General features: G+C 44.7%; 1 protein-coding gene across 3 annotated transcripts; it reads left to right on the top strand.

Moving 5' to 3' along the window:
- Positions 1–13,652: 13,652 nt before the first annotated feature.
- Positions 13,653–26,862, top strand: METTL13 (methyltransferase 13, eEF1A N-terminus and K55). Of its 3 annotated transcripts, none has more exons than XM_079106069.1 (8): positions 13,653–14,094; positions 15,148–15,447; positions 17,209–17,400; positions 18,831–19,026; positions 20,368–20,535; positions 21,571–21,786; positions 23,773–23,904; positions 26,400–26,862. In XM_079106069.1, the coding sequence occupies exons 1-8, from the start codon at positions 13,942–13,944 to the stop codon at positions 26,672–26,674; spliced, it is 1,632 nt and encodes a 543-aa protein (XP_078962195.1). In that variant the 5' UTR covers positions 13,653–13,941; the 3' UTR covers positions 26,675–26,862. The 3 variants fall into 3 exon arrangements, with proteins under 3 accessions (XP_078962195.1, XP_078962194.1, XP_078962196.1); XM_079106068.1 differs by having other exon boundaries at positions 15,148–15,907; positions 17,201–17,400; XM_079106070.1 differs by lacking the exon at positions 13,653–14,094 and having other exon boundaries at positions 15,309–15,447; positions 17,201–17,400.
- Positions 26,863–27,341: the final 479 nt, after the last annotated feature.

Raw genomic sequence — 27,341 nt, 5'->3', positions numbered from 1 at the left:
GTGTTGTAGTTGGAGTGCTGTTCAGGTGCCATCGGAAATTAGCAAGTCATTTACTAGGGAAGAGGAAGGGGCCCGGGGAGAGTGAGATTGTAAATGCAAATCAAAAACTAAGAAGCAGTGCCTGGTGCCACCTCCGCAGCCGTGAAGTATGTGGGCTTGAGAAAGCAAGAGTGAGCTCTGGGCAGGGTGGATGCCTTCTTGGAGGCAAGAGAGAAGGAGACGAGTAATGGGAGATTTCGAAATGGAAATGGGAAATAAGGAAAGACGTAAGGAGGCTTCAAGTTGGATTTCCTCGATGGTTTTAACTGCATCTCTAAATCAAGGCTCTGATTTGGACTCCTTTTAAGCCGCCACGGCACCTGGCACAGATCAAGCACATAATAAATATTTGTTGAATCAATTTTATTTAGTTTTTTTCTGAAAGAAAAAGACAAAACAAGAAACTAAGGAAGTGAGAGGCAAAGAGGGTGTTTTAGCATTCCCAGAGCACGGGATGCCTAGAAGCACTTTACTCAATGACTTTGACAGAGTGACAGTCAACACTGGTTTCATTTCTCAGGCAACAAAAGGGGAGGAACAGTCTCTGCCTGTTTCTTGTCTAAGAATATCACAAGCTCTTATAAAATATTTGCATACTCTTCTAGTCATCTTATAAACAAGATGATATAGAATTTCCCCGTTTTTGTGGATTTGCTTCTCTTCTCTGCACTGTTTTATTATTATTATAGATTGGTTAGCAAGTGTCTGGCCTGTTGGTATTGATTTTTTTTTTTCTTTTTGGCATTTTAAGACAATAGCAGAGGAAATAAGAATATGAACAATGAAAATTTGTGCCTTACAGAAATAAAATGAAGAATAAAAGGAAACAGAGAGGTAGTTTGACTACTTTAAAACTCAGTCCATATCATTTTCTTTAAGTAAATATTTGTATTGGGACTCAATACAGTCATTCCATCTTATCAGTATATGTGAAGTTACATTTTAATTTCATAATCTATTTCTGGAGGTCCTTTACTTCCTTTTTGTATTTTACTTATAAAGTGTTTTTTAAACAGTGTTAACTGGAAGACAGTTTTCTAACGCGTGGCTTGCCAGGTTGTATACCCAGTTGTCCCCTCTGTGGTGCTAGACAGACAATCGTGTCTGCCTTTCATCATTCATAATAAACCAGTTTCCCTATGGCTCTGGTTTTGTTGTTTGCTGTAACATCGACTCCCTCTTATTAAAAAAGGAATTATTTAACTAGAAAACTTCATATGATTTTGGGGTGTTCTGAATTCATAATATTAGCAGTCTAGCCTGAAACATAGACTGTGAGGTTAACTGTAGGAAATCTGTCTGTCCTCAGTGGCCACCATCCCTGTGTAATAATGTACAGGATAATGTAAAGCTTTTTAGCAATTGTGGTGCCTTCTATTTCCCAATCCTTTACAAATAGAAGATTAACAGATGTTCCCACTGTTTTCTAAAATGCCCTGATAGTAAATTTAAAAACATACCTGTGCTTAGAATAATTATGAAGAATTATGTTTGACAGACCCATCTTTGGGTCTTGGTACCCATTTAATCCTGCAGCACAGTATTGAGAGTTTACTCTTGAGGATGTTCAAGTCTACGTTTTAAGTGCTTTTTCTTTCTTCATGTGTGTACAGCCCTTTGGCTCTGCATGCTTCTTGTGGTTCTGACCCTGACCCAGGGCTCCAGACAGATGCAGCCAGCGATGTGCTGTCTCAGTGTCAGCATCCACGCACCTGGCCACCGTCCCTATCTGCCTGTCCTTGTTATCACCTCACCTGATTTCCCAGGCTACTCTTAATTTACGTTACTGCATTTTTTTTTTTTTTTGGTTCCACAGTTTCTATGTTTTAAACATATTCTTTTAAGGAGTTTCTTAGAAAAAATTATAAAATGGATTCCAGTTGGTGAAATTCTCCATCTTTTCCTCTATCTCCTTGAACATTTTAATCAAAGGCCTTTTCTGCTAACGTAATACCTGAATTACCTGTGGGCTCGTTGCTGTTGTCTATTAGTTTTCTTGGTTTTGGGTTTTATGGCTCTCTCTTGGCATGCCTGATAACATCTGACATTCATTCAACATTGAGTATTGTATATAAAATATTAAGTATGAAATAGTTGTGTATTAAAAATTAAGCATAAAATGTTGAGTATAAGAAAGAACATCCATGTGATGGTATCCTTTTCCAAAGAAGAGTCCCTCTTTCCTCTGCTAAGAAAATCAAGGCACTAAGCTGAAGCCTCTGAAAAACAGGGATGGTTCATCTTTACCTTCTACCCTATTTAGCTTCAGAATTCACAAATGATTTGAGGAGAAACCATCTGAGCTAGTCTCAGTTTTTCACTCTTCCCTCATCCCTGGGATCTTGGCTAACACTCCAGTTTTGTCTCTCCAGCCCTAGAATTCAATTTCACTATTTTTGTACCCTAGTGATGAGCTGTGGCCAAGGCAAAGCCCAGATCCTGCCCTACAAGAGCCCCCAGAAAGTAAGCAGCTAAAGATCGGCAGTCAAGGTCAGCTCACCTTTACTCGGTTCCTCCTCTGGAATCTTGGTCTTCATCTGTTGTTTCAGTGGCTCTCTAATTACTTTATAAAGATGTATCTGGTACTTACCTGGCTTTTCGGTTTTATCTTAGAGATAGACTGCTTCAATCTACTCCATCACACTTGCAGCTGAGCCTTGGCTCTCCCTCTGCTTTGCTTCTGTCCCTTTCCCCACACCCCCTCCATCTCTCTGTCTCCCTCCCTCCTTTGTTTTTCATTTGTGCTAGGGATTTGTGTGACTCAGCTTTTCACCACTGTAACAAAATATCTAAGGTGAGTAATCAGGTTAAAAAAGAGAAATGTTCATTTTTGCTCACAATTTTGGAGTCTCAGTCCGCGGTTGGTCCACTGCTTGTAGCCTGTGGAGAAGTAGTTTTCCCTAAGGACCAAAATGGCCTGTCTGCTTTATTCTTCATATAAGTACAGATTCAAGGTAGAACCCAAGGTATAGTATATCTTATATGGATTCTTATGACCATGAAGAATCATTCTCAGAAACCCTATTATGTGACAAGCACTGTGTATAGTTACCACTTATGTACCAAGAACCCTTTCGACAACCTGATGAAGTCTTTTGATTTCTTAGAACGTTCCTGAATGCATTAATATAAAACAGAATCACAAAGTAACACGATTATATTGACATCATGTTTTCAAACATTTTTAAAACGCAATTTGTAATCTACTAAGACATGTGCATTTTAATTGGCTTATTAAACAACAGCATCTATTTTAGGCCTGACATTGGCTATTGTTGTTTTTCAGGGGAAAAGAACATAGCATTTATTAATATTTTCATGCACTGGGATCTCCTGAAAACAGGTTTGACTCTAAGGAAGTAAGATAACTTGGTAACCAACTTACGGGACTTTGGACTGACCAAAGGAGAGTGGAGTTATTGGAGCTAGCCGCCACATCATCAAACTTGGGATGTGCCAGTTTTCCAAAAAACTGGAGGTTCCCATCGCTCCATTGCAGAAGAGGCCTCACAGAAGTGTCCAGTGTGTGAGTCCTCTGAGAAAACTTCCGGATCACTCTAGAAAAAGCCATTTAGAACTTCAAACTAATTTTTGGTAGTTTTTCTTTTTAACTAGGTTTGAGTAGGATGTGTGGAAATATATGGGTGAAGCAGTACAAGATAAGGACTAGTCATTAATGTCTTTTGAGCCAGGCTTGGTGCACTTGCCTGTAATCCCGGTGACTCTGGAGGCTGAGTCAGATGGATCATAAGTTACAGGACAGTCTAAGCAACCTAGAGAGACTCTGTCTCAAAAAAGAAAATAAAGACTTCCGAGCTGCTTTTTTTTCACACAGTGATATTGATCCTAATTTTGAATTAGTAATGAACATAAAAATACCACAAGGCAGCTATGATTATATGAAAATCTTAGTGATTCCTATTGGTAACAAAATTGTAGGTGTGGCTAGTACTACTGAGGGCTTTTAATTTTTTGAGGGGGAGTTACATATATAGTAGAAAGAAATGCTACATTTTTATTAGATTTTAGTGACAATAAAAATGTCATTTTTTTCCCCATCCAAGTTCACAGAAGCTTTGAATTCTATCCATGGCTCCTCAAAAGGCCCCTAGGTTCGTAACTGCTTTCCACAAGGGGCAGACAGTCCTGAGGGTAACTGGGAAATCCTGAACTTCTAAAGAACAATGACTTCGGCATCTATAGGTTCCTGGTGTGAAAGATTCTACTTGTTGAGAAGGTTTACTTCCTTAGAATGCAGGTGCTCTGCTTACCAGTTCTCACCCGATTGTACATCATTCCTGAGAATCCTGGGGCTGCACTGACATTTAAGATCTTCTGGTACAACAGAAATACCCTGGAGCCAGCATGCGGCTCTGTTGTGGAGCGTGTGCTTAGCATGTGCTGGGGTTCTGTTTTAGGCCGTCTGTCCATTGCTGTGACCAAAAAGACCTGACAAGAAAAATGTAGAGGAGGAGAAGTCTATTTCTGGACTCAGTTTCAGCGGTCTCAATCCATAGAGGACAAACTCCAAAGCTCTGGTAGAAGGGCGTGGTGGAGGAAAGCAGCTCAGGAGTGGCACCAGGAAGCAGAGACCTCCGCTCACCAGGGACAAAATAAAAACCTCAAAGACCTGCTCCCCCACCCCAGTGACCTATCATCTCCCGCTCAGTTTAGCCATATCAGTGGATTAACCAACCAATTAGGTTATAACGCTCAGAATCTAATCATTTCACCTCTGAAAATTCTTGCTGTCTCACACGTGAGCTTTTGGGGGACACCTCACATTTAATCCATTCCCAGAAACAGTGAATAAGAAACCCCTGTGTTAAACATATGACCAAGTTCTTATCATGTGTCAGGGCTTGTGCCATATGTGACTGCATCTGGCTCTCCAAGCAACCCCAAGATACAAATGTTACTCTTCCTGGTTTACAAAGACTTATTTGATCATTCAGAAAAAGTATATTGGATATCTATAGCATGTCTGTTTCTAAGACAGGTGTGCTGTTCAAAATACATGCAATAGTTGTCCTCATATACAGACTTTACATTCTAGCAAGAAAGACAAAAATAAATTATAACAAAATGTGATAAGTATTTCTTCAAAAAGAATAAATAAGTGACTGAGACTGAGACTCAAGGGGGACCTATTTCAAACAACAGGATTGTCAAGGGAGATACCTCTGAGAAAGTGTTAAAGCTGAAACTAGAAGTTTGAAAAGAGCCACTCATGCAGTAGGCAAGGGAAAGACTGTTCCAGACAGTAAGAGGAACAAGAACAAAGGCCACTAGGCAGGGAAGAAGCTGGCATTTAAAAAAAAAATCATTATTTTAAAAATTGTATTAAATCATGTAAGATTTAACAGCTTAACTATTTTTAAGTGTGCGATTTAATAATGTTAACTCCATTCATGGTCGTCACGCAACAGATCTTTAGCATTTCTTTATCTTTCAAAACTGAAGCTCTACACCTGTTGAAAAGCAGCTCCCCATGTCTCCTCCACAGCCCCAGCCCCTGGCAGTCACGATTCTGCCCCCTGTGTCTATGTAGCTGACCACTCTGGATACCTTGAGTAAGTGGAGTCATGCAGTGTCTGTCTTTCATTTATTATTATTAATTTTTTTTGTACTGGGGATTGAACCCAGGGGTGCTTTATCATTTTAAAAATATAAATAATTTTTAAATTTTTTATTTTGAGATAGGGTCTCACTAAGTTGCTTAGAGCCTTGCTAAGTTGCTGAGGCTGGCTTTGAACTTGTGATCCTCCTGCCTCAGCCTCCCAAGCTTCTGGGATTACAGGCGTGCACCACCATGCCCAGCTCAGGGTCTGTCTGTTTGCAATTGGCTTACTGCCCATTTCATGTCTTTAAGGTTCATCCATGTTGTAGCATGAGACCGGATTTTCTTTTTTTAAGGCTGAATAACATTCTGTAGTATGTATATACTACCAGTCTGTAGAATGTATAAATTTTGCCATTTATTCAATAGTCCATTGCATGTATGTGCTACATTTTGTTTACATCAGTCTGTTGATGGACATTTGGGTTGCTTCTACCTCTTGCCTATGGTAAATGATGCAGCTGTGAACGTAAGTGTGTAAATGCGTAAATATCTCTTCAAGATTCTCCTTTCAATTATTTTGGATACACAACCAGAAGTGGGCTTGCAGGATCTTGTAGTAACTCAATTTTTAGTATTCTGAGGAACCTCCTTACTGACTGCTCCATTTTATATTCCTACTAACAGTGCACAGGTTTCTCCACAACCTAAACAACAGTTGTTATTTGCTATTTTTTTTTTAGTAGCCATCCTAATGGGTGTGAAGTAGTATCTTATTGTTGTTTTAGTTTGCATTTCTTTAATGGCTCATGATGTTGAACACCATTTCATAACGATGTTGAACATTTATGTATCTTATTTGGAGAAATGTATATTCAAGTCATAGTAGTCTATTTTTAAAAAAATACTTTGTTGGTATTAAGTTGTAGGAGCTGTTTATATATTAAGCATATTAATCCCTTATCAGATATGATTTATCAAATTTTTAATCCTATCCTGTAGATTGTCTACTTTATTATTTCCCTTCATGTACAGTTTTCAAGTTTGATATAATCCTATTTGATTATTTTTGTTTTTGTTACCAATGCTTACAGTAATCCTAGAAACTACTGCCATATTCAATGTCATGAGGTTTCTCCCTTGGTTCTCTTCTAGGAATTTTATAGTTTTACGTCCTTATTCCACTTTGAGTTAATTTTTGTATATGGTGTAAGGTAAGTGTCTAACTCATTGTATGACCTGTTTTTATTCCAGTTTTCCCACTATTAATGAGTTTGGTATTTTTGAGAAAGAAGGGGCAAGTCAGTTGCCTGGAGCTTGGTAAGCAGGGGGAATGGTAGAATGTGAGACTGGGTCATGAAGGAACTCTAGTGCATGCCAAGATTCTAGATTTTATTCTCAGTGCACTGGGAAACTAATGGAACGTACTTTTAAATGATTGTGTTCCTCAAAAGTTAAACAGAGGATTGCCATCTGATCCAGCATACTCATTCTTATGTATTTATCTTAGATAAACAACAATACCTGTTCACACAAACACTCAGACATGAATGTTCACAGCAGCATTGTTTATAATAGCCCCAAAGTGGAAACGCCTTGGTGTCCATCTCTTGATGAATGTACATACCACCAGGCTTTTATTCATGCAATGAAATATTATGCAGCTATAAAATGGAATAGAGTACTGTTATATGCTACATCATGAATGAACTTGAAAATATGCTCAGGGGAAGAAGCCAATAACAAAAGACCACACACCACATACTTGTATCTGTATGAAGCACCCTGAATGTACAGACCTATAGAGAAAGAAAGTAGATAGAGCAGGAAGGGGAGGGGAAATTAGGAGTAACTGTTGATAGATAATTTCATTTTGGGTTATGGAAATGTCCTGAAATCAAGTCGTAGTGATTGTTGCAAAGCATCATAAACATCCCCAAAATCACTGAAGTATGTACTTTTAAATGATTAATTTTATGTTATGTGGATTATATCTCAATTTTAAAAACACTATACTTTTGAAAAACCACTTTGGCTGTTGTAAATGGATTGTGGTGGGCAAGACAGAAAGCAAAGGTCATTAGACATGATCCCACAGTCATGAATTTTGACCAAATTCACGTACTGAGAAAGAAGTAGGTCTTTCTGATTCTACATACCATGTTCTTAACATATGTGCTATAGGAATTTTGGCCAAGAGACTCCTGTCCTGCCATTTATCTGCAGGACTATCCACAGAACATTTCTCTGTTGAGTCTTAGACCAGTAGAGCTGCAAGTTGGATGTAACTTCCTTACACAGGGAAAAACTTTTTCTACCACGTGTGACAGCAAGGAGGATAAAAATTGCTATTCAAATATGAAATGCATTAAGGATGGTAAAAACTCTGGCACCATAATTTGAGATTCTTCTTATGAAAAGAACTTTCTTGAATCCCTATGGCAAGGAAACAGCTTTAGTTTTAGAGAAAGATTGCATATAACAACTTTACTGGACTAAAGGGAATTTTGTTCTCCTTGTTTCTTTGAGGATTCTGGATCTGAATGCTAAAATAAATGTGTTGGGTGGAGTACTTAAATGAATTTTATTTATGAAATTCTGTCTTAAAATTCATTCCCTTGGTGTCAGAAAAATATTTTGTTATGGGCTAAGGACAGAGATCATCCAAAAATATGGGACACATGAGATGGTCATGGTTGAGTGTGCTGAGAGCTAGAGTTTAAGAGAAAAACAAGTTGTTTTTCAAGTTTTCTTTCTCTGCAAAGGAACTTCATTTTAGAATAAAATCATGGAGAAAAGTTTTAATTGTTCATCTAATAATCTTCCCCAGTATTCAGGCTGCACGTGGGATCCAAAAGGAGGCCTTCTGAGCCCTTCATGGAGGGGTCCAGTGTCCCAGGCCCAGGCCATCGACCTTGGTGTCATTCCCTCGTCTCCCCTGGCTTTCCCATTTTCAAAGTGGTGTTGCCCTCAGGCCCAAAGGCAAACAACTTGCTGTGTATGATCTGTCCTTCACTTTCTTTCACCAGAGGGGATACAAGAATCTGCAGTCCACACACATGGAAACCAGCGCACCTTCAGATGTCGCCAGTGACCAGGAGACTCCTGGGAGTCGAATACAGTGCCAGAGGTGGTTGTGACTGAATTCACTCAATCAGTCATCAATATGACTTCTCCATTTATTTTCAGTCAACTTGAGTCTTACCTCAGTGGTGTGTGCTCTCGTGTGCATGTGAAAACTATATATATGCGCACACATATACGCACATGGACACACACACATTTAAGAAACCAGTGTGTGGTCATCTCCTAGGATGATACTAACTTAACTAGTCTTTTATAAGGCTGATATATTCTTCCAGTCAAAGGGTCATATCTGCCAATGTAAAAATTGGCAGCTGCAGCTCTGAATCTCCTTCCCATGAACTCAAAGTAACGTATGAGAAAAATTCTTATCAAATCACAAATGTGATACAGACTAAAAAATTCTTATTACTGTTATTCCAATCTTAGTAATCCAATATAAGCTTGAGGATTACATCTTAGTTCAACAATATCTCAAGAAAGTGTTGACACCCAGCTAATAAAAGGGTATAAAATTACCTCAGGTTGTTATGCCTGCCTTCTGTTATTCCAAGACACAGGAGACCATTCCTTTCTTAACTTTCCAAATGTGGAAAACAAACTATTTGCCAAGATTGCCAGGATGAAATAGTTTCCAGTATTATATGAGCCACTCCCTGTACACCAAGGAGAGCTTCCCTTTACCCAATTTTATTCCCACCCCTGAAGTATTTTCTGGTCTTGGATCATAACTTCGACTGGACGCCACTGGAGAATGTGAGAAGGGTATGAGCCCCAGGATAGGCATGCAGGGTGTGGAGGCTGGCTGCTCGCTCTGGCCCTGGGTTTCACTGGTACCATGACCTCTACATTCCTTTAAAGCAATAGTTCTACAGATTATGCCTTTTCTCTTTCCCTGGTTCTTTCTATACATAATTTCTCAAGTCATCTGGTGGCCAATGTGGGAACCATTTTGAGTCCCTTAGTCTTTTATTCCTTATATTCAATTCACCAAACACATCAATCCTTCCTAAGAACATGTCTTACATAAATATCTTCTCAGCTATCATGACCCTGGATCTCTTGGCTTCTGGTGGTCTGACAGGATTAAGCTAAAGGCCCAGAACAGAAGACCTTTCAAAACCTGCCCTTTTAGAAACTCTGCTTTCCTTCTATGAAGATTCCTCAGAAAATTGGACTGGAACCACCATTTGACCCAGTTATCCCACTCCTTGGTATAAATCCAAAGGATTTAAAATCAGCATACTACAGTGACAAAGTCACATCAATGTTTATAGCAGCACGATGCACAATAGCTAAGCTATGGCACCAACCTAGCTGCCCTTCAACAGATGAATGGATAAAGAAAATGCACACACACACAATGGAGTATTACTCAGCCAAAAAGGATGACTTCATGACATTTGCCAGTAAATGGATAGATCTGGAGACTATCATGCTAACAGAAATAAATGAATCCCCCAAAATCAAAGGTCAAATATTTTTTTATATGTGGAAACTCACCCACAATAAGGGGAGAAATTCTGTGGAGTAGACAAAGGGGAATGAAGAGGAAGGAGGGGGATGAGAAAAGGAAGACAGTGGGAAGAATCTGACATAATTTTCCTATGTACCTACATGAATATACAGTCTCACCATCTTGCATATCCACAAAAAATTAAAAAATAAACTATGGATAAATGGCAGGAAGATCAGTAGAGGAAACGGAATGGGAAGAAGAGGTAATGGGGTCTGAACTAGAACAAGATATATTCCTTGCCTTTATAAGTTATATCAAAATAAATTCTACTGTCAGGTATAACTAAAAAATAAAAACCAATAAAAAAACTCTGCTTTTCTCCCACTGTAAACTTCTTCCTTGACTATACATGTTGCTTTTCCCCCTTATGTTTATGTTCTATTAGTTTTCTATTGCTATTGTAATAGATCACCAAAAACTTTGTGCCACAAACAATGTAAATTTAATACCTTACAGTTATGGAGGTCATTAAATCTTACAAGGGTCTCACTGGACAATCAAGGTGTCGGGGTGTATTCCTTCTGGAGACTCTACAGGAGGAATCCGTTTCCTTTCCTTTTCCAGCTTCCAGAGGCTGCCTGCTTTCCTTGATTCATGGGCTCCTTCCTCCCTTCTCAAAACCAGCAATGCCAGGCCAAGTCCTTTGCATGCTACCATCTCTCTGATTGTCCCTCTTCCACTTGAAAGGACACTTGTGATTATATTGGTCTCACTTGGAAAATGTAGGCTGCTTCCCTATTTTAATATCAGCTGATTAGCAACCTTAATTGCATGTAAACCTTAATTTCATTTTGCTATGTAACCTATTCACAGGTTCTGGGGATTAGAAATGGAGGAATATTCCACCTATCACATGTTCTCTCCCATCCTTTGCCCCCAAGATGGTGAGCAGTGCTTTTAATTTCTTATTTCATATTTCACAGTTAATCTTAGCACAACCAACTAACTGAATGTTACCAAAACCATGTTTATGTTTTAATTAAGAAACACTAATCCACAAACTACATATCGAGGGGTCTGGATTTATATTTTTAGAAATAAACTCTAGTGCTGAATGCTTTATCTAAACTCAGTCTGTATTTTAAATCATATAGATAAAGGCTCTGAGAATCCTAATAAAACAAAGCATTTTAACATCCAATTGGCTTATGCTAAGTCTACTAATGATAATTTATCCCTATCAATTGTATAACCTTGGAGAGAAATGTTTCAAATAAGTATTTGAAAAGACTAGTGCCAGAATCTAATGTTACTAATAAAATAATCATATACCTATTTATTTTTGGTGCATTCCAATTACATATTATAGTGGGCTTGTTATGCATTTGTACATGCATACAATAGAAAAATAAAATTTGGTCAATTTTGTTCCCCAGTACCTCCCTCTAAAATATTTGTGTGAGTGATGTGTACAATTTTAGAAAACTTCTAGCAGTTTAAAGGGTTCTGTTTTCTACTTTCTTAAGCTCAACGAAGGGAGGTATGCACTGATGGAGAAAGGTAAGTTACCTTCTTGATGTGAAACCTACTGCAAACAGAAATTATGTTTTTAGGGCATTACATACGGGGCCAAAGCCTGGGATGTGATAGAAATCACTTCTGTTGGGTGTCGTGGTACATGACTAGTGTCTTTTCCAATATCATGCCCTTAACAGGAAGGTCAGTGAAGACAGAAAGAAAAGCAGGAAAAGCAGCAACTCAAAGTTCTCTTGAGGTCACCAGAGGTGAGTGTTTCTTGGTTCCTTAACTGTGCCATGCTGACTTTATTAGAGCAAGATCAGGTGTGCTGGGCTGGGGAGATAGCTCAGTTGGTAAATAGTTGGTAAAGTGCTTGCCTTACATAGCACAAGGCCCTGGGTTCGATCCCCAGCACTGGAAAAAAAAAAAAAAAAAAAAAAAAATTAGGTGTGCAGGTTCCATCAAAGCACTCAGAGTACGGAATCGTTTTGTCTCTTCCTCAGGGAAGCTTTCTTCTGAAAGTTCCCTAGATCAGGAGAGGTCTCAAAGGTCTCTCCCAGCATGGAATCTTACATTTCTCCTTGATGGCACGTGAACCCATTTCATACTTTTTCTTGGTAAATGTTTACTGTGTCTTCCGTGTACCTGCGTTGCTGCTTATCACTGCATCCACACCCTCAACTTCCTCCGCAGCCATATCAGACACTTCAAATATTTGTTGAATTGAAAGAAGCACTGGGGAGGCCATGGTCTCTGGTATTATGTAGCACTTCAAGAACAAGTGATGGCCTCAGCACTCTGTGGTGACAGGACCGAGTCTTCCTCTTTAGGAACCGTGCACAATGTAGTGCTGAAGTCGCTCAAGTCTCCTTCCAGTGCTACTTGAGTGGAGAGGACACAACATGAACTCGGTGAGGGGAGCCTGAAACCTTTTCTTTGATGCTACTTGTGGAGGGCTTTTAGGGTAACCTTTTAAAATTGTGAAGCTAGAACCATATCCATTTTGACTTATCCTTAATTGTACTTTGAAACACTGCTTCTCAAAGTGTGGCCCAACGGCAGCTTGTTAGAAACAAAACACCTGGATCTCACTTCCGACCCAGCGATCCGTTTTTAAAGAAGTCCTCCAGGTGATTCTGGTGCACACCTTTTAAGTCTGCACTTTAAAACCCACGTAACTATTAGGAAAGTTTGCGCCCAGGGTGTTTGTGAAGCACGCAGACTACAGGGGCTCAATTCCACGTCTATCTGCCCCCTCCATCTGTATATTCCTCCTCCGATTTATTTTGCTGTGAAAGGCACAATGACACACGTATTTAACCTTTTAAAGTCTTCTTTGTCAACAACGAACTTCCTCACATTGGCATAAAACGAACACGCAGAACAAGTCCATTAAACACAACTAAGAGGCAAGAGTTAGCAGGAGATGGACAACCCAAGGAGGCCGCGTCCTGCGCTTTGGGGCGAGAACTGAAGCCGCTGTGAACAGCCAGCTGTTACTCTTTCCTCCTGGATGTCGCCTATTACACTCTGGGTAGAGAAGCCCTGTGTTACAGTGCAGAAAAAACACAGCCAAGCGCCATTTCGCTGCAAATGAGACCGAAATTATGCAAGTGCGGCGGAGAGGGCGGAGCAGAGGACGTGGCCAGGCCGCACAGTCCTCGTCCGCTCCCCGGAACTTGGGGTTTTTCTCGGGGCTCTTCCTGCAGCGCTCGGCCCCGCACGGACCACCGTCGGAGCGCGCGAAGGAGCCAGCTCTGCAGGACGCGAACCGGAGCGGTGACCTCGCGCCCCGCAGCGTCCGAACGCGATTGGCTGGCGCGGACGCCCTTCCGCCCTGCCTGGCGCCCCCCGAGGTCCCGCCCCCTTCCTCCTCGTTCCCAGAGAGCGCAAGGCGCCCGCGCCTCAGCCAATGGGGCGTCAGATTTGAAAAGCAGTGGCCAATGAGCTGCTGGGACGGTCCGGCGGCTGGCCAATCACGAGGCCTCGCACCCGGATGTGGTTGCTGGGTTCCAAGAGCTGCTGGGGGAAAGTGTGAGGGGCTGCGCACGTGGGCTGCGCCGAGCGCGCCGGGACTGGTGGCTTGTGTCGAGTGCGGCGTCTCGCGCGTGCTTTGCGGTGTAAGCGTCGGCCCTTCGGGTTTGGAGTCGGGGAAACAAATCATTGTGAGGGCTGGCGGTGGATAGGATTGCCACTGCAGAGTCCGGACCCGGCCTGGAGGGAAGCCCCTCAGATGGTTCCTCGCGGGGAGTAAGTGGTCTTCAGCGCGGGCAGCGGGAACATGAACCTCTTACCTAAAAGCTCCAAGGAGTTTGGCTCTGTTGACTATTGGGAGAAGTTCTTCCAGCAGCGAGGAAAGAAAGCTTTCGAGTGGTATGGAACCTACCTGGAACTGTGCGGGGTGCTGCACAAATACATTAAGCCCAGGGAAAGGGTAAGGAGCGCGGCCTGCAGCCCTGTGTGTGCATTCGGGAAGGTGGGAACTAATGACAGCAGTCCTGCACTGGGCGCACAGGCGTGAAGGCCCTGCTTGGACCACACTTTTCAGGATTCCGTGCATCATTCTAGCGAAAAGATAAACTTTTTTAATGCAGAGCCTGGGTTTAGTCTCTTAAAGGTTCTCATTTAAAACACCTCCCACCCCAGCGCATTCTTTAGTTAACAATCCTTCTTGGAATAGTTTCTTTTAGTAGTCAGACACTGAGAGTGTCTGCATCTCTGTGTAATAGGCAACATGTGTGGCTTCACTGACGTCTGCTTAAGAAGTAGTTGTCCGGTGCTCAGAGTTCTCGGCGCTGTACTCGGCCCTTAAACTACAAGACTTTAGGACACAAATCTTGCCCACATTCCGGCAGTGAAAAGTGATAGGTATAGTAATAGGTTTGGTAGAGATGGGGTTGTATTGGAGGTAGGGAAGAAGACTTAAATTTGTGGAGGAAGTTTACATGCTAAGCCTTAGCGAGGTGCTGTTTCCCTACACATGCAGTCTTTTAGATCTCATTGTAAACTCAGGTGAATGGCCATGCACTTATTTTATGTACTAGGATGTCAGAGATCATGCATGTTCTAAGTGGTCACAAGAAGATTTGAACGAGACCTGTCTGACTCCAAAGCCTGTGCATTTCTCATTGAATCTTGCTTTGCCAGAGATGGAGGCATTGGAGCAGGATTTGAAGGATAAGTGAGAAATTGCTTCATAGAGAGGGAGGCAATGATCTGTATTTAAGTTTGGCTGCAGAAAAATAGCCAAATGTCATGAGACGTAATCTCTGATGGGAGTAAGATTTGAATTTGCACAAAATGTAGATTATTGTTTGGTGGAGCCAAAGGCATGAATGGATGGAGAAAATATGTATAATGTTGATCCCTTGTGACAAGAGCATCTCTGCCTTCTGAAAACAAGTAACAGCCAGGTGACACTTGCTTCCTTGAGGTATCTGAAACACATTCCTTTGCCTTAATCACCGTTACCATGATTTCCCCCCAGGTGCTGGTAATTGGGTGTGGCAACTCAGAGTTAAGTGAGCAGCTGTATGATGTGGGCTATCAGGATATAGTGAACATCGACATAAGTGAGGCCGTCATCAAGCAAATGAAAGAACGCAATGCCAGCAGGCGGCCCCAGATGAGCTTCTTGAAGATGGACATGACACAGATGGAGTTTCCTGATGCCTCCTTTCAGGTGGTGTTGGACAAGGGCACCCTGGACGCTGTTCTGACAGATGAGGAGGAGAAGACCCTGCAGCAGGTGGACAGGATGCTGGCTGAGGTTGGCCGGGTCCTGCAGGTGGGCGGTCGCTACCTCTGCATCTCCCTGGCTCAGGCTCACATCCTGAAGAAAGCAGTGGGTCACTTCTCTCGGGAGGGGTGGATGGTGAGGGTGCACCAAGTGGCCAGCAGCCAGGACGAGGTGTTGGAAGCAGAGCCTCGGTTCTCCCTGCCTGTCTTTGCCTTCATCATGACCAAGTTCAGGCCAGTCCCTGGCTCTGCCCTTCAGATCTTTGAGCTGTGTGCTCAGGAGCAGGGCAAGCCTGTGCGGCTGGAGAGTGCCGAGCGGCTGGCCGAGGCGGTGCGGGAGCGGCAGCAGTATGCCTGGCTGTGCAGCCAGCTGCGCCGCAAGGCCGGGCTGGGGAGTGTGTCCCTGGACTTGTGCAGTGGGGACACGGGGGAGCCACGCTACACCCTGCACGTGGTGGACAGCCCCACTGTGAAACCATCGCGGGACAATCATTTTGCCATTTTCATCAGTGAGTTGGGATTGCTCCCTCTCTTCCCCTGGAGGGGCTGGCTCACAGGGGCTGGGGCTGGGGCTTTGGTGGATGGGTATGTCTTGACCTTTTTCTCTTAGAGGGTGATATTTCCAGAGGGTTAGGCTAGTGGAGGCATGATAAAGGAGGAGTGATTGCTCTCTAGCAGTCTGCTTCAATGTGAAGCTTATTCCCTCCCATCTGATTGCAGAGGCTTGATGAAGCGCAAGGATGGGGTTGATAGGAGCAGAGAGAGTGGAGGTGAATTTAGACAGTTACTGGAGTATGGAGTAAAGGAGCAACACTGGCCGATGACCCCAGCCGTGGGTTTCAGCTTTATAACTGGGGGCTGCTGGACCTGGGAAAGTCACTGTGCTTCTCTGCAGAATCCAGGAGGCAGTGCAAAGTCAGCTAAAATAATCAACTCTGGAACCATGCTCTTTGGGTTCCAATTGTGGCTTAGTCACTGAACAAGTTACTTTTCTTTTTGTGCTTCAGTTTCCTCATCTGTTAAATGAGATTGTAACTCTGGTATAATTGTGAGAAGTGTAAAAGCTTTGAGAAATGGTACCTGGCATGTGATAATTACATCATAAATGATAACTGTTATCATCGAGAGGTGTGACGGATCCTGCATTTACTTTAATAAGACTCAAGAGATGAGGAAGTACTTTTGGAAAGTAGAAAAATCTAGACAAATACAAGGCATTATGGCCTTGCTGGATTGTTTCCTTACTACTGAGCCATTTTCCCAACCCTTCCATAACCTTGACTTTCCACCTGTGGGAGTAAGTAGTCCAGTGAATGTGAGCATGGAGGCTGGAGCTAGACTGCCTGGGTCTGAGTCCCAGTTTTGTCATTTACTGGCCATTTGAACCCGAGCAAAGGATGTCACTTTTGTGCTGTGTTTTTCTTATTTGGAAAAATGAGAATAATAGTGCCACCTGCACCTTGGCTGTCATGAGGGCTCATTAGTTTGTGTTTGTAACTGCTTGGCATCGTGCCTGGTGTGCGGTAAGCATTGGTGTCACTGCTCTTTTCTTGCACTGGGTGCCTGCCTTTTTCCCTTACAGATGTGCCCACGCTCTTATCCACCCTTGGTCTTGCTTCATGACCGATGTGCTGCTTTGTCCTGGTGCCCAACACACAGGAGTTGACAGTGCCTCAGTGGGTCATAGGAAGGATGCTGTTTGGGGCAGGGGCTGGTGCTGGCACTCTGCCATGTGGATTGTTGGTTGTGGGGGTTGAAATAGTCTTCCCAGAACTCCCTGTAACTAAGTCCTTCTTTTCTAGTTCCCCAGGGTCGGGAGACTGAGTGGCTCTTTGGCATGGAGGAGGGCCGGAAGCAGCTGGCAGCCAGTGCAGGCTTCAGGAGGCTGATCACAGTGGCTCTTCATCGAGGTCAGCAATACGATGGCATGGACAGTGTTCAGGCTGAGCTGTCCACCAGAGTCATGGAGCTGGCCCCGGCTGGGATGCCTCCCCAGCAGCAGGTACCAAAGTTTTGGCAGCAGCTTTCACTGGTCTCTCTAGTCATATTAGCAGCAAAGGAGGCAGTGGGAGCCTTAAGGAGCCTTGGAAGGAGCCAGGACTAGAGTCAGTGACCCCATTCTGATCTTAAGAGTTAAATGGACAGAAACACACTTTCCCTTGCCCCAGGCAGGGGGGAGGGTGAGCAGTTGCCCTGCCTAAGAACCTCAGTAGCCTGAGAGGGGCCTGCACTCCACAGAGGGGCTGGAAAGAAAGAAGTGCTCTTCTGTTTGCAGCCCCAGCTTTATAGCTGATTGCTTTGGCTATATGTTTCCTTGTTCCCACTTCTGAGAACTTCTTTGGCCATTTTGATTCTTGTTATCATCATGATCTGAGGGTGCAAGAAGGAAAGGGCCAAAGCAGCTTAGCCTATATTTTCAGGATATGGTGTTTGGCTGGGAAATAAACAAAAATCAGTCTTGTGCCATCCTGGTCACCGTGAGTACCTGATGGGTGACTTTATCATGAGAACTTGTGTCCTTCTTGATAGATGGGAAAGCCATGGTACTCGGAGGCCTGGTGCAATGGTAACAGATCTAGAAAAGCAAATCCCAGGTTCTGGGATCCAGCCTGTGGGCCTGCCACTGGCCAACTCAGACTGGTTCCCATCAGACTGATTCAGGGAGGCCCAGATCCTCTGGGAGTTTCACTTGTGATCTTTTGTCACCAGTGCTGGAGTCTGAAAGGTCAGGAATTCCTAGTGATTGTTAAATACTCCAACGGGTTTTTTAAAAGAATAGATTCTTCTTAAAAAGAATAGATGAAAAGGTGGTGGAGGAGGGGAACAGGTTGAGAGAAAATGTATTTTTCTCTTAAGGTTTAGAAAAGTGGGGCAGGAAGATGAGACTAACTTGGGGAAGGGAGAAATATCTTCAAATTTAGAATGGTTGTTTCCTTCTTGGATTTTGTTGTTTTTATTCTTCAGATTCCTTCTTAAACCTATAGCCTCTTTCTGGGACTTTAGGGATGTAGCTTAGTGGTAAAGCACATGCCTAGTATGTGTGAAGTCCTGGGTTCAATCTCCAGTACTGCATTTAAAAAAAAAATCACAAAATAACTACAGCCCCTTCCTAAGGGCTCCTGGTAGCTTTTGTTACCCTGGACTATGGAGGGTTCTTTTAGGGTTACTGATGAGAAATTATGATATTTTTCTTGGAAAAAACCAACTGTATCACAGTAGTGGTATAGGAGATCTTACGTGTTCAGTTGATTTTCAAAAGGTGAATTAGATCTCTTGAGGTCTGTGAAAGGGCTCCCCAAAGTGCTTTAACTGCATGGCAATCTTGGGAGTTGTTGCTGGCCAGAACCTTGATATGCGGATTCCTCACATTCACACATGGGAGGGATTCTCACGTCTCATGTGTCTTGACCACCTCTCTGGCTGTACCTTCAGGTGCCCTTCCTGTCTGTAGGTGGGGATATCGGGGTCCGGACTGTTCAGCACCAGGACCGCAGCCCCTTGAGTGGCGACTATGTTATCGAAGACGTGCAAGGGGATGACAGGCGGTACTTTCGGCGACTGATCTTCCTCAGCAACAGGAATGTGGTGCAGTCTGAAGCCAGGTTGCTGAAGGACGTGTCTCACCGAGGTGAGGTGTCATGGGCATGGCATGGACTCTTACTGTGGGGTGGTCGGAAGGACCTGGGAACTTGGTGAGATATAGGACAGCCTGGGTACCTGTGACCAGAGGCACATGGCTCTGCGGGCTGTCCTGTCCTACCTGGTGGCTCACAGGTGCTGGTAGGGATAGGTAGGACAGAGGTGTTTATTTTGTTCTTGAGCAAAGCCTGGCTCTGAAGTGGTGAGCAGGGGTGGGGAAGCAAAATAAACGTGGTGATTGCTTCAGTGCCTTGGTTTAAAGGGCATCTGTTGTGCCAGTGGCCGCACAGGTGTCTGTCTGTTATCTCAGTAGAACTCCTTGAGGTGAGCCTTAAACCTGGAGGTTGCAGGTGAGCCTGCCCTCCATAGTGTGACCCCAACATGTGCGCCAGAGGGCTTTAGAGTTCACTGGTGCCTCAGAAGCCATTGAGCCCAGCACTGTTCAGTAGAATGGTATGTGATGAAGGAAGTGCTTACCACTGAGTTCCCAGAGTGGTGGCCACTAGCTGTAAATGGCTGCTGAGCATGCAGTATGGCTGGTGTGACACTAGGGTGACAACTTTAATTTTGGTTAATTTGCATTTAAAGTGGCCACAGATAGTGTGGCTACAGTGTGGGGCAGAGTGATCCGGACCTCCTCTCCTGCCTCTGAGTGGGCTCCCAAATCCTGTGCAGATGCACTTACTGATGGGGGTCAGTAGTTTGTTTTGCCTGTTTCCTTTGCTGGGTGTGTATGTTTGTAGTTTTGTGAACAAAATCAAACGTGTAGAGTAAAAGGTGAATGCTCCTGCCCTCCCTGCTCTGGGCAGCTTCTTTCTGAGTCCCAGATATTCAGGTAGGATCCTCAGCCACTCCCTTTGCTTGACATACTGTCCTCACAGCAGAGCATCTGGAAGAGGGTGGCGAGTGAACACAAGCTCTTGAGGCCGTGGATATTCCCTGGTCAAGTACCCTCAGAATGGCTTCTTTAGGGTGCCCCCTGGCCAAGTGCATGTTTGTTGGCCTCCTGCCTCTCAGTTGGTCACCCTTGCTACTTTCCAATGCCCTGGGGCTTAGTGGTGTGTGTTGAATGTTAAAATAACCATCTTTCAGTTCTGGGGAGGGATGCCTGCATTTGTAGTTCTCCAATTTCTGTGATTCAAATGCTCTGTCAGTGGCCAATTTCAGACTATCTGTATGGAATCAGCCAGTTTGCATGATTCTTACATATTTGGCAGTTGGCTCTCCAGTCTGTTCAAGCCAGCTGCCGCACACTGCTGCCGGGATCTCTTGCTTTCCGAGGACTAGTGGAAGAAGCATAGAACTTCATTAATCCAAATCTCTCACTTAGCCCAGAAGAAACGGAAAAAGGACAAGAAGAAGCAGCGGCCTGCTGATACTCCTGAGGAGCTCCCTCCAGCCCCAGGGCAGTCCATCGACAAGAGTTACCTCTGCTGTGAACACCATAAAGCCATGATCGCCGGCCTCGCCCTGCTGAGAAACCCCGAGCTGCTCCTAGGTGAGCGGTGGCACTGAGTTTACACAAGCCAGTGAGCTGCTGTGTTGCTCAGGACCATGGTTACAGACAGATGCACGTGCGTTCACGTCTGTCTTCATCCCTGCTGTCTTCTGCATTGATGAGCATCCAGCTAGCTGTGCCTCAGACTCAGCATGTAATGATACAGTGTAGTCCACATTTTGTTTTCTTCTGATCATTTGTTTTTAAAATTAGTAAAACGTTCAGTGAGGTGTGTACCACAGATTTGAGTTGTTCAGCTTGAACATATCCTTGTGTGTATACCCATGTAACTAGACACAGTGCAGTGATGGCCTTATCACTAATAACCAGTTGGGATCTGGCCACCTTGGCAAACACGTCGTGTTTCTTTCTACCTCTGTGACCATCTCTATTCCAGGCCCCCGAGCATACCTTATTGAAGCACCCTGTTTTTGGCCCTTGTTCGTGTTAACGTGTGTACCTAGAATTGCAGTTCTTAGAATTAATTCCAGAGTCTGTCTCCTTTTAGGGATTCTTTTGTTTCTTGTCTTCCCTCCTCCTTCCTGTTTCTCTACCTAGGGTCAGGATTTGGGCCTTTGTTGGCCTGGGAACTGGAGTAGGTCACCCTCGTTTGGTTGGGATATCTGAGAAGGCAATTATAATGGCCTTTCAAGTCAAGAGCCAGGTGAGGGGCATGGTGCCTGTGCTGCCTTAGGATCATGAATGAGATCGCGTGGCCAGTGTCCTCCATTTCCTGGGATGTAGGGTACATCCTCTGATGGGACTCTTGATACTGTCAACTGAGCACTTAGGGATCTTTAAGGGACTATAATAGCATCACACTGGTTCTTCTGGATCTAGTGCAATGAAGTTAAAGTTGAGTTTTTGAATATCCGTTGGCTCCTAAATCCCTGGGATGAGACAGGGAGGCCAGGTCTTTGAATTTTGGATCCCTAGGCAGATCCAACAGTCCGACTTCCCCTTTTGTCTTCCCTGAGCTGGTTCAAAACTTCACAATGAGCAGAGGACAAACGATGCTCTCTTCTTTGATTACAGAGTCTCCCCTGGCGCTATTGGTGGTAGGCCTGGGTGGGGGCAGCCTCCCCCTGTTTGTCCACGATCACTTCCCGAAGTCCCGCGTCGACGCTGTGGAGATTGACCCCTCCATGTTAGAAGTGGCCACCCGGTGGTTTGGCTTTGCCCAGAGTGAACGGATGAAGGTGCACATCGCTGACGGCCTGGACTACATCAGCAGCCTGGCAGGAGGAGAAGGTGCTGCCGGGGGGCCTTGGGAGGGCCCAGGGAAGGAGGCCCCAGGTGCCAGCCCGCGGCCGCGAGGGTCCTCTGCTGGTGGTGTCGGCCGTGCTCTAGCTTTCCTGGTTTATTTGTCGGTTCTGTGAATTGATGTGCCAGCTGTGTCCTCAGCGTGGTGCTTGGGTTGGGACTGGCACAAGACAGATGGACCGTTTCTACTCTTAGGGCATTAACAGACCAGTTGGCCTCCTCTGACCCTGTGACCTTGCCACTGCCTCACCAGTCCAAGAAGCTGGTTGAAGAAAAAGGGAAGAAAAGATCGGGCGTGTTTTGAAGGGGTTTCATATAAACCCTGCAGCTGGAGGCAGTCAGAAAGAAAGGGAAAAGTACTAATGCAGGTCAGGCCCAGGGACATTGGTCAGTATCTTTTGGTTGTCACAAAGTGGGGGGCTGTTGGTGCTACTGACACCTTGTGGGTAGAGACCAAAGATGCTGCTAAATGTTCCGCTTTGCATAAGCCAACCACTGATGATGAAGAATTATCCTGTCCAAAATGTCCACAGTGCCAAGGCTGAGAAATTCTGATGCAGGTGTCACTTAGCGGGAATTTTGATAGCCCTCCTGCTACTGTGATTAAGATTCCATTTTAGTGCAATAATTTGTACCCTAGACTTAGGGTGAAAGTCATACTAATTTTATTCAGGATGCTGGAGACAGTGGCTCCCTTTTCTGAGGAGCTCAGTTTGCCTTTCCCTGGTCTGCTTGTTCTGTGGCAGATGCTCTGGTTCTTCCTGGATTGGAATGTTTTCTGGGAAGGGTATGGAAGCCTGGAGGGAGTATTTTTGAACTGGGATGTACAAGTGACATCTTGATTTTAATTGCGAACTGAACCTAGCCATAACAGCTTTACCGGTTCCCTCACTAAGGTCAGTTTGTGGGCCAGCCAAGGTGGCTAATGCAGTGAAACCTTTACCACAGGGCCAGTAGATGCTCAGTCTGTAATGGTGCTGCTGTTGTCTATGAATCAGTTCAGAACAGTCCTTTAGTCATTTCCTTTAGTCACTACAACTTTTCAAATTATTGGGTGGTTTGAGGCGGCAACCTTTTCCTTAGACTTTGCTAAGCCAAGAATGTTTTCTTGGAAAGAAACCAGAATCAGGGCTGGCAGTGTAGCTCAGTAGCAGAGTGCTTGCCTCGCATGTGTGAGGCCCTGGGTTCAGCAGTGCAAGACAAAAGACAAGAAAACGCAGTTAGTCTCTGCTGTGAGTACTGATAGGCACACAGTGCTCCTAAGCAAATAGCTGCTAATTACTGCAAGACTGCTAGTGCAGTCTGATAATTTGCTGGAAGCACACCAGAGGCATTGCAGGCCTCCTCTGTGTAAAAACGACTTAGCACTGTGGGAAGCAGGAGACCGTTCATCGTCAGTTCTTCCTCTCTCATTTAGTCAAATCATCTCTTTCTTGAGCCAGCTCATGTTCAAGTAACCAGAAAAGATAAACTCAAATATTTTGGAACATTTTCTCCTGCAAGGGAGCTCTTTCTGTTTCCAGAATTCGTCAGCTGCAGTTTGCAGGTTGGCAACCTGCTCAGCTGCTTTGTCTAGGTCAGTGCTTCTCAGCTCTGACTGTCTTCAGAATTACCTGGGGACTGGCGGGAAACTGGAGGCCTCCCGTCTCCATCTGCTTCCTGTCAGGTGGGGTTTTGACTCAGCTGGCTGGGAGTGAGGCCCACCTTCTCCTGAGTATCAAGCAGCTTCCCAGTGTGTGCTCCTAACCAAGGAATCTTCATGCTGGAGCAGGCCTGCTCCATGTGTGTGCCTCTGGGAGGTACCTTCAGGTGGGGAGGTTAAACTCTGCTGAAAAGATGGCGGCATCCGTGCCCTTGGCAGGCAGACCACATCCTCGTGTCATCCCCGCTTGGCCAGCCGGCTCTCGGCACCTCTCAGGGCAGGTGCGATGTTGTTTCCAGCAAAGCCAAGGGCTCGTTTGCTTCTCTCCTCAGCGCCGCCCCTCTACGACATCATCATGTTCGATGTAGACAGTAAGGACCCAAGGCTGGGAATGAGTTGTCCACCGCCAGCGTTTGTGGACCAGCCTTTTCTGCAGAAGGTCAGAAACATCCTGACTCATGAAGGTAGGAGAATTAAATACAGTTTCCTTGAATTGAATACACCATTTGCCAGCACTGAATACACATTTTCAGCACCTCGGGAGTCCGCCTGTTACCTGCTTTCAGTAACTTGTCTGTTCTCCAAAGGTAACCACGACACTAACTCTGTCCCCTTAGCTTGTTCTGCTGGGTTTTGTTTATGTAGTTGGAGTCGCGTATAATCTTTGTCTGCTTTCTTTCTCTCCACCTGATCTTTGTGAGATTTAGCCATAGTGTTGTTTACACTGCTCATTTTTATTGCCTTTGGTATCATGTGAATATGCCACAATTCATTTCTCCATGACTGTTGCTGGTTTGGGGCGCCTCCTGTTGGGGGGTATTACAAATAGTGCTGCCCCTGACATTGTGTCCTATGCTGCTTGATGGAATGTGTTTGTAGGCCCCTTGGGTATACGGAGAGCTGTGACTGCTACATTGTGACCCATGGATGTCTGGCTTTTGTGGATCCCACCACACGTTCTGTTCTGTTCTGTTTTGTTTCTCCACATTTTTTATTGGTGCATTTTAGTTGTACGTGATGATGGGATTTGTTGCTACATATTCATGTATGCACACAATGTAACAGTGTAATTTGGCCAATATTGCTCCCCAGCACTTCCCCTTCCCTCCCCTCTTCCTACCCCGGGTCATTTTCCTCTGCTGTGAGATTTCACCCCTACCCCCACCCCCCATGTTTCTTTCCTTTTTACTCTCCAGCTTCCACATACAAAAGAAAACATGCAACCCTTGACCTTCTGAGTTTGGCTTATTTCACTTAACATAATGTTCTCAAGTTCCATCTGTTTCCCTGCAGATGACATCATTTTTCTTTATGACTGAATAAAGCTCCATTGTGTGTGTATACCACATTTTCTTTATGCATTCATCCATTGATGGATACCGAGGCTGGTTCTATTATGAATTGAGCTCTATAAACATAGGTATGCATGTATCACTGTAGTAGGATAGTAATTCTTCAGGGTAAATACTGAGAAGTGGTACAGCTGAGGCGTGTTCAATGCCTAGTCTTTTGAGAAACCCTCATACTGATTTCCATAGTGGTTGTACTAACTTACAGTCCCATCAACAGTGTAGAAGTGTTCCTTTTTCTCCACATTCTCTCCAGCATTTATTATTATTTGTATTCACGATGACTGCCATTTTGACTGGTGTGAAATGAAATCTCAGTGTAGTTTTGATTTGCATTTCCCTAATCGGGAATGCAATTATTCTCAATAATTATTGGGAATGCAATTCCCTATTTGGGAAATGTTGGACATTTTTTCATGTTTTTTGGCCATTTGTATTTCCTTTTTTGAGCAGTGTCTTTATTTGCCCATTTATTAATTGAATTATTTGATTTTTTACTGGTTTTTTTTTTTGAGTTCTTTATATATTCTGGATATTAGTCCTCTGTCAAAAGAGTAGCAAAGATTTTTTCTCATTCTGTAGGTCCTCTTGTCACATTCCTAATTGTTTGCTGTACACTTTTATTTGATGCCACCCACCCATTAACTCTTGACGTTATTTCCTGAGCTCTGGGTGGTCCGAGTCAGAAAGTCATTGCCCTTCCCTAAAAGCTGGAGTGTCGACCCTGTGTTTTCTTTTAGGGGTTGCATAGTTTCTGGTCTAATTCTGAGGTCTCTGTCCCTTCTGAGTGGATTTTTATGTGGGTGAGAGGTAATGGTCTAGTTCATTCTTCTACATGTGCATGACCAGTTCTCCCAGCACCATTTGTGAAAAGGCTGACTCTTCTCCCGTGCGTGGCACGCCTCAGGATCAGATGGCTGCAGACGTGCTACAGTTTTCCCTGTGTTGTGGAGTTTCATACTCCCTCTGGCATGAAGGCCTTAGCTACGCCTGGATGCTTCTCTTACGCCTGGGCTTGGCATCGTGCCATTTACTCTCCATAGCAGCGCCTGTCAGATGAGGAAACTGAGGCTGAGAGACTTGCTAAGGTGACAGTAGCAGTGGGGCACCAGCCCAGGTCCTTGTCACTTGAAAGCCCGTAGGTGTTCTGCTTTGGATAAGGTTCTCTGGCTAAGTGGGTTGATTTAGAACCTTAATTGTCAGGATCTTGGCCTTCTTGTTGTTTAATAACTGTGATGGAGATATCGAGGACATAACGCCCCTGAGAAGTGGTAAAGTTTTCTTTCTTGGGGATATCAATCACTTCTTTCTTAAAACAGTTCTTTGAGAAACTGAGGCATGGCAGATGGTAATGTGTAGCCCCAGAGAAGAACCAGGAGCGAGCTGCCGCCTTCCGTGGTTCCCACACCCCCTGCTTTTCTCTGTGCCTGGGTGTGTCCTCTGCAAGTTTGCTGCTGTCCTCAGTGTGTTCCTGAGTTCCTGGGCCTCCCTGGAACGGAGCTTGGCCCTCTCCTGGCGCTGGCCCTTGTGTCCTGCATGCCTCCTGATCTGTGCCACTCTGCCTTTTGCGTCCCCTCTTCAGGTGTCTCTTCCACCTCCTCCTCCTTCAGGTGTCTTCATCCTCAACCTCGTGTGCAGAGACGTGGCGCTGAAGGACTCTGTGCTGGCTGGGCTCAAGGCGGTGTTCCCGGTGCTGTACGTCAGGCGGATCGAGGGAGAAGTGAACGAGATCCTGTTCTGTCGGCTGCATGCTGGGCAGAAACTTGCCACACCAGAGCTCCTGGAAAAGGCTCAGGCCTTGGAGCGGACCCTGAGGAAGCCTGGGCGGGGCTGGGACGACAGCTACGTCCTGTCAGATATGCTCAAGACGGTGAAGATTGTGTGACGCACCGCCAGGCAGTCCTCAGGCTTCCTGTCCCAATGGCCTGGGACTCCCAACCTGCCAGGGTTGAAGAAACGCAGTGCACAGTATCTTCAAGCCTTGTGCTTTTCTTGGTTTTACTCTCAGCTACATGCAGCCCAGCTTGGTGAGGTTGCCTGAAGATATAGAAAATAAAGGCCTTCCCATCTGTTCTCCTCATTGTCGCTGGGCTCCATCTGTTCCCACACGTGTCCTGTGCAGGGCTCCTTGGAGCTTCTTGCACACACTGCGCATGCTGAGGGGCCTGGGCCCTGCCCTGTGGTGATGGCCATCACCGAGGGGCCTGGGCCTTGCCCCGTGGTGATTTTCATCACCTCTGATAGTCATCCCAACCGCTGGAGTGGTTGCTTGCTTTGCCTTCTGTCGGCTCTGCAGGAGTGATCTCAAGTGGGACAGCAGAACACTGAGCAGTAGGGGCTCTGTGGACCTGAGACAAATCGGAGAGCATCTGCCGTCTCCCTGCAGACGGGGCTATTGCTGAAGTTGTCCCAAAGTTTAGGAATCTGCTTATCTACTCCACTGTTTAAAAGCTCTCCTTGAGTGTCCTGACCTTGTCGCTGAAGCCATGCTTCCTCTGTTCTCAGTAGAGGGGGTGTGTGTCAGAGACCCAGCACTTAGTATTTATGGCAGT

The sequence above is a fragment of the Sciurus vulgaris genome (assembly GCF_902686455.1).
Source record: "Sciurus vulgaris genome assembly, chromosome: 12".
NCBI lineage: Eukaryota > Metazoa > Chordata > Mammalia > Rodentia > Sciuridae > Sciurus > Sciurus vulgaris.
The sequence above is the reverse complement of the archived record's forward strand: the minus strand, read 5'-3'. Positions and strand labels throughout refer to the sequence as shown.